General features: G+C 47.3%; 1 protein-coding gene across 1 annotated transcript in view; it reads right to left on the bottom strand.

Annotated features, from left to right (window-relative positions):
* Positions 1–413: 413 nt before the first annotated feature.
* Positions 414–10,104, bottom strand: part of aatka (apoptosis-associated tyrosine kinase a) — a gene marked incomplete at its 5' end in the record, with an annotated part of 54,275 nt that continues 44,584 nt past the window's right edge. The window contains 10 exons of the mRNA XM_083648785.1: positions 414–931; positions 1,168–1,371; positions 1,500–1,680; positions 1,785–5,229; positions 5,984–6,133; positions 7,281–7,402; positions 7,521–7,605; positions 8,714–8,847; positions 8,990–9,077; positions 9,265–9,383. Of these exons, the coding sequence (XP_083504911.1) occupies positions 903–931; positions 1,168–1,371; positions 1,500–1,680; positions 1,785–5,229; positions 5,984–6,133; positions 7,281–7,402; positions 7,521–7,605; positions 8,714–8,847; positions 8,990–9,077; positions 9,265–9,383 (4,557 nt within the window). The 3' untranslated portion in view covers positions 414–902. The remainder of the gene's footprint in view (positions 932–1,167; positions 1,372–1,499; positions 1,681–1,784; positions 5,230–5,983; positions 6,134–7,280; positions 7,403–7,520; positions 7,606–8,713; positions 8,848–8,989; positions 9,078–9,264; positions 9,384–10,104) is intronic.

The following is a 10,104-nucleotide window of genomic DNA, read 5'->3' as shown; positions in this document are numbered from 1 at the left end:
TTATCTTGATTGGTTTCCCAAATCTGATTTGGGAGTGTGTCCGCACCGCCACAAATCTGATTTGGGCAAGTGTTCCAAGTCGGATCTGTGTGTCCAGACCTCCATATGTGGTTTGGGACGAGTGACACAAATCAGACTTGGAGCGTCCAGACTCATAAAACCAATCAGGATAAAGTCATTAATAGGTCACTAAAGTTCACAAATCAGATTTGGCCTTCTAGTCTGAACATGGCCAAGTCTCAACATGGTTTCAGCACATCATCACCCACAATTGTTTAACAGTGCGGGGAAGGGGGGGGGGCTGTCTGGAAACACACTGCAGCATCCTATGCAACTATCATCAAGCTTTTGTTCATTGGCTCTGACAGTGAGAGCTCTAACAGTCTTTAATAACGTCCAATCAATGAGTAAGCAGATAGACGAGGCAGCCAATGAAAGGAGCAACAATGAAGCCTGTCATTTCATGAACTTTCTTTGTTTTTGTTTACCCCCGCAAATGAAATCTGTCATGGATATTGATGCTGCATTTAAGCAAATAAGTTATAGTGTTTGTATACTGTATGTTAAAACTCTAATATACTGGTATCTTCTGTTTCATCACGCAATTTGATTTGATGTTGTCCTCACTTGGTTGTTGCCTTAGTCGACTATGCAGCTTTCGTTCGTCCTTTAGGAAAAATAATAATCATAATAATAAAATAAAGTGTGCAAATCAATGAGGGTGTTTCACTACGATATGAGGCACTGTCTCATAAAGGGTCACCAGGGTCAGATGACCCCAACGTCAATAAAAAATAAAACTCTGTAGAACATCTAGATATAATACTGTGGGGAAACTGCTGCTCTTCTGTGTTGAGAAGGATCAGGACTCATCCTTCTCCAGTCAGGGTCGTGGGATGCTCTCACTCTTGCTGTCCATCGTCACTGTTCCCTGTTGGAGCACAGAGATGAGTTGTGTCACCAGCTTCACAAGGACATCTTGAATAGAACAACAGTATTGCTCAAACAACCCAAGACGTGTTTAAAGCTTTGATGTGCAGCGATGGGTAGAAATTGAGACAAATGTCAAATGTCCATTTGGGGTATTTTTGTACTTCGATATTTTGAGAGTGCATCATTTAAGTGCAAATTAACATTATATCTGTGTGGAAAGATGTTGCTACAGACCTGTCGCTGAGCCCATGTGGGGGTCGGAGACGTGTGTGATGGAGAATCGTGAGACACTGAAACGATTAAATGCTACTGCTGCAGGTTTGGGAGCCTCGGGACTGTTGGAGGGAGAGGTGACGGAGGGCTGGGGCTCAGGGTTCGTGGCAGGTGGGGACGGGCTTGGCATAAACGGGAGGTCATCTTCCCATTCATAACCTCCACCTGAATGCACACAGAGAGCCCAACACAGTCACAATTACTGACAGTAATCCAGGATACCACATAAGGATTACTAGGGTACTAGGATTACTCTTCGCAGACTGAGTTTTCTATGTCCTTGACAATCTCACCCTCTTCTGAGTTGTTCCCATCGATGTCGTCCGAAACGCAGTATGTTCCATGGGGTAGAGCTTCAAGTTCGGGGTCCAGTTGTGGCTGGTGGTTGGAGGATTCCCCCTCTGACTCGTCCTTCCCACTGGACTGTGCTTCTGTGGGGAAGGTGTAGTCAGCCAGCTCCCCTGTGGGGCTCTCCTGGAGGTCACAAACACAATTACCCCTGACATATTGTAAAAGCTATAACATGAACATTTATTAAGTAATTCACATTATGCAGTTTGACCTATTCACATGCTGACCTGGTCAAAAAGGAACACGGTGACATCGTCAAAGAAGGACACTGCTTTTTTCTTTCTCTCCAACTCGTCACAGAAGGACTGGGTGAGCAGGGTGGGCATCTTCAGGAGGCTACGGAGGTGTCTAGCCCTGCTACAGTCGCTCACCACCACTGGCACTATGCTGAAATCCTCCTCACTCTCCTCACTCTCTTCATCCTGGATATTGTAGGTCCTCAGCTCCTCATCAGACTCGCTGTCATCGGAGTCATCTTCATCCTCAGCCTCCTCCAGTGGAGCCCTAACATCTTCCCCACACAGCTCCAGGAATGACGAGGATGAGGAGAGGTCAACTGGGCCATTCGATTCCTCGCACAGACTGTCCTGTGAGTCGCACTCTTCCGCATCTATGTCCTCAAAATCCTCTTCATCTGTTCTCACGCCCTCCCTTCGGTCCTCTGTCTCCTCCTTCACGTGATTGAACTCGGGGAGCTCCTCCTCTTCTGTGGATCCTTCAACATTCTCATTGTCTTTGCCGCCGTCCTCTCTGTAGTCCAATATGGTGGAGTCAGAACCCAAAGATTGGACAGGGGAATAATCCCCTGAACCCCTGTTCCCCTGTGCATGGTTTGCTGAGGCCTCCTGGACTGTGGAGGAGGGCTCAGAGACAATGGATGAGCTAAGCTCTGAGGAAGGATCCTCTCCCGAGTGCTCTGTGTCCAACCCCAGGTCATCATCTGCAGGGGCAGACCCCTTGGTCAGGCAGCCTCCCATCTCTGGAGGAAATGGCGACAGCATGGAGAGCCCAGGGGTGGGAGAGGAATAAGGTGAGTTAGGGTCAGCCTCTGAGAGGTCCACCACAACATCCCTTTTGACCTGTCTCAGATTTGTCAGATGTTCCTCATTGTTGATCTGGCATTTGATAAGATCATCATCTACAGCAGAACTCCGTTTCTCAGCATGCAAGTCATGGTCACCTGGACCAGCAAAGAAGTTGCCACCTTCCTCTTGAGGGCTCTTCTCATTCTCAGCATCATAGTCAGAGAAGTAGGCTGAGTCCCTGTACGGGTTCTTGTCAGTCAGGCCCTTCAGCTGTAGCTCCGTGCTGCTAGGGGAAGTGCAGACCCCCTGGTCCAAATCCACCTGAAGAACCCGTTCCGGTTCCTCACTCAGCCCAGGACTCCCCTCGCCATCCAGGGCATCTCCAAGCTCTTTGAAGAGGAACTCTGGAGATCCGTTGTTCTCTGTGTCATAGCCGCTGTCCAGGGACTTGGGCAGGATGGTGGTGCTGAAGGCATCAGGGCTGAAGGCCTGGTTACAGGGGCTGGCCACGGAGGATAGGTTAAGTGTGTCCACAGAGTCAGGGGTTCCCACAGGATTCTTCAAGGGGCTTAGCTCTTCCTCCTCTGCCTCTGCATAGTCTAGGTTGAAGTCAGCGAAAATCCCTGATGTAACATCTGTGATGTCATCGTCATCATCCTCACTGCAGTCGCCAAGCTCAACCAGGCTGATGCTGGAGTCTCTGATCCCAACTCCGCTGTCTAACCCTCTGCTAGTCTCGGACATCTCTGAATGGCTCAGCCTCTTATCTCCCAGACCAGCGGAGATTCCTGCTGAAACCTTCATGTCTTGCATAAGTGAGGGCGCATCCCAGATAGTAGCTCTCTGCTTGGCCTGCAAGGCTCCTGTTTGGCCTGTGTGAGGCTCCATGTAAGTGGACGGGGATTTTATATTTGCTTCAGGTATCATCTTAGGCTCAGAGTACAATCTCTCTCCAGTAAACAAGGATTGCTTTTTACAGTGTCCCTCCATTGTATGACTGTCCTTGTCCCTGGCATTCAAGTTTGAGCTCGGGAGAGAATTCATACTTCTTAGATGATCTGCATTTGAGTTTGTTTCCACTTGAGTGACAGACTCCCCTCTTTCGTTGTGACATAAGTGAATGTAGGAGCCTAATTCAATGGCTTTGCTGGCAGAGTTACAGTCACTGTCTCTCCCTGTAGCTTCCAAGTAGCCAAAAGGCCTCGAACTGTGGAAGGTGGTGGTGGTGGTGGCGGCCGTAGTCGCAGGCCATAATTCTGTCGTGTTAGAGGAGTGCATGGTGTATTGAAGGTCCAGGTAGCTGTCCGCTGTCTGTCTGCTGTCAAAGCTCAGGCTGTTATTGTTAGCTGAATGGTTGGAGGTCCAGTTAGTGGCTTCTCCCTCAGAGAAAAGGTCCCCATCATCCTCAGTGTCCACACCCCTCCTCCGGCCCACCAGCAGGCCGTCCCCCGTCTCTACATCAATGCTAATGTGGTTAACAATAGGTAGGGTCTTTCTGAGGGGACCCATCATATCATAGTAGCTTTCATTAATGCTGCTCCGAGGTGTGCTGGCTTCTAGGTAGGGATCACAGAACCCTAAGCTGGGGCTGCTGATCGCTTGTGACAAACCCCGTGGGTTATCTAACCTCCCCATTGGATGGAGAAGGTTCTGTCGGGACTCTGGTGATGTGTCCTCTTCGGACAGGCAGGATTGGCGGCCCATCTTGCTTGTGGGTGGCTGTTCACAGTAGATGCTGCTGTCTTTATGACTGGATGAGAAGCAGGTCTGGGAGTGGCCTAGTTGTACAGGGCTGGTGCTAGAGACCTGTCTCAGCAGCGGCTCCATGGTTAAGGAGACGGTGGGACTTGCGTCGGAGTCGTAGGCAGTAGATTTGGTGTTATCAGCAGCTGACCAGTAAGCACTGGGCTGTGCCACAGATGAACCAGTACGACTCTCAGAGGACAACCTACTGTTGCTGGCCTCCAGTCCAGGGCTGTAGTCCACATTGTCATCCAGGTTGATGTTACACTCCACCGGTTCCTCGATGCGAATGTAGTACTCGCTGCTGACCGAGGGGCTGTGGGCACTCAACACTGGGACCACGCCCGGGTGATCAGGCTCGTAGTAGGATGGGGAGATGCCCGAGGCCAGGCTGTCAGTCTTGCAGCCCCCTGAGGTGCCTCCTGTAATGGGGTAGTAGATGTCCTGGTAGTGTGGATTGCCCTGGCCCAATGGCCCACTGGTGGAGGAGGAGCAGTAGGGCTGCTCAGCTCGGGCCTGTTCCCACTTGTACTCAAAGTTGAGGCCATGGCTGGTCTCTGTGACAGTCAGTAGGTCATCCCCTGTGTCAGAGTGGAAGCTGTCAGAGAAGTGCTCCAGGAGGGGGAAGGAGGAGGAGGCAGAGGAGGCCAGCTCCGCTGCCTGAGCCTGGGTTGCACCTGGGACCGTGGCCGGGGCAGGTGTGGGGGTCAGGGCTAATGCTGTGGATGCGGCTGTGTGCGAGTTGCTGCCAAGCAGGTTGGGCCTCAGGGCATTCCAGCGCTGTTCAAAGTCCTCCTCAGCCTCACTGGAGCCTTTGGCGCACAAGTAGGTCACTAGGAGGTGCACTTCCTCAGTACTGGGTCTCAGCTCTGGCTGCAGCCAGCAGAATTGCATCACTTCATACCTGGACAGAAATTGGAGAGAGAGAGAGAAGAAATGAGGACAGGGAGAGGATACAAAAGAGACAAAGTGAAAATAGTGTTACTCTACTCAAGTTTTGCATAATGAATTTACAGTATGAGTCCCATAGCACAACATCTGTTTTTAAAGGAGGGAGGAGTTAAGGAGGACTTTCAAGTCAGCAGTTTGGAGCAGCACCTAGTACCTGGTCATGCCACTAGCCAATGCTATATAGACTATATGAAGGAGGCACAATGCAGATGCAGACTTGGCATAATACAGTATGTTTACGTGCCTCTGTGTGTGTGTGTGTGTGTGTGTGTGTGTGTGTGTGTGTGTGTGTGTGTGCGTGCGTGCGTGCGTGCGTGCGTGCATATGTGTCTCCAAATTGGCTGACTTCCCAGATAAAGATGAATGAGGTGATTTAAATATGGACGATGCCAAAGGGATCATAAAGAATGGGGAGATTATTGATCATCTGCTCTTGCCAGCAAAGATAAATATTGCTCCAGTGGATTGGTGCAGCACCATAAAAAAAAGAAATTGATTTTGAATCGAGGACAGACTGGACTGACTAGTTAGTGTGCTGGCATAACAGACACTAATTGGTCAGTGGGAGGATAGGCGTTTTGTCATCATTAGTAATGTTGTCTAAATGTATCTTATATATGGCGTGAGAATGTGTAACATTGTGCGTGTGCTTGTGCATGTGTTTCTATGTTATACAGTATGAGTGTGGGAAGGCAAGTGAGTCTCACCAGCGCTCAGCCAGCGGGACTTTGAGTTGTGGTTTGGGCAGTTTGAGCTGCTGTTCCTTCACTGCGTAGGTCAGCACCTGTCTGTCAGAGTAGTGTCTGTAAGGCTGGTTCCCCAGCTCAAACAGCTCCCACACAGTCACCCCCAGTGACCTGCAAGACGCAAAGAACAATGCACACAGCTCATATTCCAGATACGTTCTGATTCTGGAGAAGCTGTTCATTTTGTAAGCATCCCTACAGTATGTGCTGATCATGTGTATCCCTGTGTACATGGATACAACTGAATATTTCAATGAAAACACATATAGTAGACAGAAATATAATGATGATTACATGCCCCTCTATCAGAGCTAATCCTGGCATTTCTATGTATTTCTAATTATTGAGATTTGAGTTCATCCTGATGATTATAAATATGAGGTGGAGTTTTACATGCACCAACCCTTAAACAAGCGCAAATAGTGTGTATGTGAATTTCCAAAAATGCAGGCTGGCAGGGGCAGCTCACCCTACTCTGCCCCTGCCAGCCTGCTTTTCAAAATCCCCACCTTTCCCCTTTTAGCCAATTGGCATGAACACAAACACACACACATTCACACATACACACATGTTGGCATGAACACAAACACACACACCTTCACACATACACACATGTTGGCATGAACACAAACACACACACCTTCACACATACACACATGTTGGCATGAACACAAACACACACACCTTCACACATACACACATGTTGGCATGAACACAAACACACACACCTTCACACATACACACATTTGACCTCCATGCCAAATTTCAGCCTCCTAGGGCAAAAACAGCCGCGCCCACTTGACCCATTGTATCACGACTTCCTGTTCAAAACGCCGGCTGTTATACCTGCTCAAACTAGTCTGACTCACCTGGTCAAACCTAGTTTGACTCACATTATGAGTCAGACTAGTTTATGAATCACAGGAAGTGTAAATACAATCGGAACTTACGATTGTATTTACACTTCCTGTTAGTTTCTCAAGCCAGGCGGTCTCTTCTGCATAAGGTGAATTGGTCGCAACAGAAACGAACAAAAACAAACAAACAAAAAACAGATTACAGTACCAATCTGCATGGAAATGAACTCGATGTAAGAGGGATCGATTATAATAATCATCTCCACAAAGGGGGAAAGATGAGAAGCGAATCTCTTCTTTGCAGGCTTATATACAGTAGAGTTGTCTGATAGACAACTTCATCAATTGAATCTGGCTGTCTCTGGGTCAGTTTCTAGCAGGCGGTCAGAAAAGTATCTCACCATACGTTGCTGGTCTTGGTTTGGTCAACTACCAGCAGGTTTCCATGGACGTCATCTATGAGCTCCGGGGCAATCCAGCGCAAGGGCACCCAAATCTGGTCTGCTGTCACAAAGTAGTCATCCTACAGAACAGAAAAGCAGAGAAGAACATACAGTATTTAGTGTGAGTGCTGTTAGAGCGTGATATGGTCAAAACAAATGTCTCTAAAAATAGTAAAAGATAATCAAAGAGGGTTTGACCTTGTATCGGCTGTGGGAAAGGCCGTAGTCCCCTATCTTAACGCTCATCTCTGAAGTTAGCAGGCAGTTCCGCAAGGCCAGGTCACTGTCAGAGCAAGGGAACAGTTTCACCACAGACCCTGAGATGAAATCTGCTTTTCCACTTTAAAGCCATATTGTGTTGCAAATAAACATACCCTCATTTCATGTGTCATTACAGTACAGTAAGTCTATTTATTTTAAAGTATCTAGGTATTATGGGTGACACTTCACATACTATGTACACACTATGTCAGCAATTCTCAAAGTGGGATCTGGGGACCTTCAGAGGTAACTAAAGGGGGTTCCCAGCAATTTGATGATTGTTAAACTTAAACATTATTTAAGTGAATGCAGAATTAGAGAACTAGAGAATGTAGGAGAATGAATGTTTTGATCATAGTTTCTCTGTTATTTCTCTACCTACAAGACAGATGACATTCTGGACATATATACAACATATATAATATCATCTAACAATACAAATATGCCCCGATTTGGATCACAGACAAAATATCATCAAATGTGGGGTCTCTGGCTCCAATGTGGAATACATTTGGGGTCTTTGATATGAAAAGGGTTGAGATTCACTGCATGCACTATGTACTTTGCATTGTTACACCCTAGTCAATACATGTATGTATATTGCAGACATTTTTATTTAGTGCTAACTGGGGTTTATTGTGTGCGTAGAATAATTTCCCCTAGATTAATGCAAAGGTTACACATTTGTCAAAGATAAACCACAGCAAAACAAATAAGCCATAGTATGAAAGGTGTATACACATGATCATGTAAGTGGATAGTTGTTTGTTTTTTACTTGTCTCTAAGGAATGTATGGTTTCTTCTGCCCCAGACCACAGGAAGACAGACACATTACTAAGCTTTATTTGTTTGATCTCACCTCCACCACCACCCACAGGGGACTCATCAGCCTGGCAGCCACTGATTGGTTGCTATAGCAATGGCGGCCACCACGAGGGCGAGGAAGACAGCGAGGGGCTCGCCCCCGGCAACAAAATCACTGATGCTGGAGTCCGTGACAACCACTCAGGCAGCACCAGGATGTTGTTGCAGGGAGAGACCAGCAGGCGGCGCACAAACCATTTGGCTGGCTTCTTCCTAGTCGGGTTGCTGAGGGTAAATAGAGCCGCACTGCCTGGCGGCGCTGTACCTGTGTATGAAGTTGTATTTGTGGAGGTGCAGCAGGCCCGAGGCAATCTCACACGCCATTCGCTGGAGGATCAGGGGGTCAGGAGTCTCAGAGTCAGCCGCCCGACAGCTGCGGAGGTAACTCTTCAGATCACCCTGGGTGGGGGGAGGGGAACGCAGACCATCAGCTGCTCTGACCATCTACCAGTAATGCAAGCAACACTCTACCAAGAGCCTTCCACTTAACCTTGACCCAAAATACTAAACGGCCAGCATAATACTATATCAAGTGTCTCACCAGAGGGCAAAACTCCATGACCAGCAGATAAGGAGTGACCTCTGAGCACTGCACCAGGCATTGCAGGAGGGCAGGGTGCTGGAGAGTTCTGGGCAGAGGGAACAGAATACGTATGAATACCATGATGCGTACACAATCAAGATTGATATACACGTGCTCCTTGTAATGGAAATTCATTCATTTAGTCGTTCATTCACGTGCGCTATTTGCTAGATGGTGCTCCTCGTGGCCTGAGGGCTGAACAGTGTGATCGCTGGTGAGTGAGCTGTACTGACCGGTACGGCTGGACCTCCTCCAGGAACTGCATCTGGTCCTGGACGCTGGCGCTGGCCTTCAGCTCCTTCACCACCACCTGGGTGGTGCTGACGCCCACATTCACCTCGCCCAGCAGCACCTGACAAACAGACGCATTCACATGCATACATGAAGAAAGAGTGAATTAAACTATTGTAAAAAAAAAATACACTTTATAATACTGTTCAGTAGTAAATCATTTATAAGCTATTAGTTCATGATGAACTAATGATGAACGAATCATTTACAAAACATTAATATAAATTTGTAGATTAAGTTTTAAGTCATTCAAAGTTTTTATATTCCAACCTGCCTCTATACACATTAATCATGAACAAATGATGAGCAAATCATTAGTAAATGAAAAAAAAATCATTAAGTAATAGCTTATAAATGACTTACTACTGAACGCTATTATAAAGTGTTACCCATTTTTTAGTATGCAAGTATGTAGAATGGCATTTATGACACACAGCAGGTGTACATTCACACAGCAACACACATTAACACATAGTACAAAGAGCCGGGGTGAGAAAAGGCTGAAACTAACATGGGATGGGGACCGAGCAAATCCACACACTGTTATCCCAGCATGCAATTCACTGTGACTGTGAATTTTAGCACTTCTCCCATGGCACACCCCGACACTAGTGCCAAACATTAGCCATGGCACACCCCGACACTAGTGCCAAACATTAGCCTCGCTAAAATGAGATCATCATCAAATTGTCCTCACATTCCATCCGAGGCACATTAGAGTAGTACAGAAAACAGGCAATGATGAGATGAGTACAAAGACGCTACTGTGTCATAAGAACCAA

Source organism: Poromitra crassiceps (assembly GCF_964638095.1).
Source record: "Poromitra crassiceps genome assembly, chromosome: 13".
Taxonomy (NCBI): Eukaryota; Metazoa; Chordata; class Actinopteri; order Beryciformes; family Melamphaidae; genus Poromitra; species Poromitra crassiceps.
The sequence above is the reverse complement of the archived record's forward strand: the minus strand, read 5'-3'. Positions and strand labels throughout refer to the sequence as shown.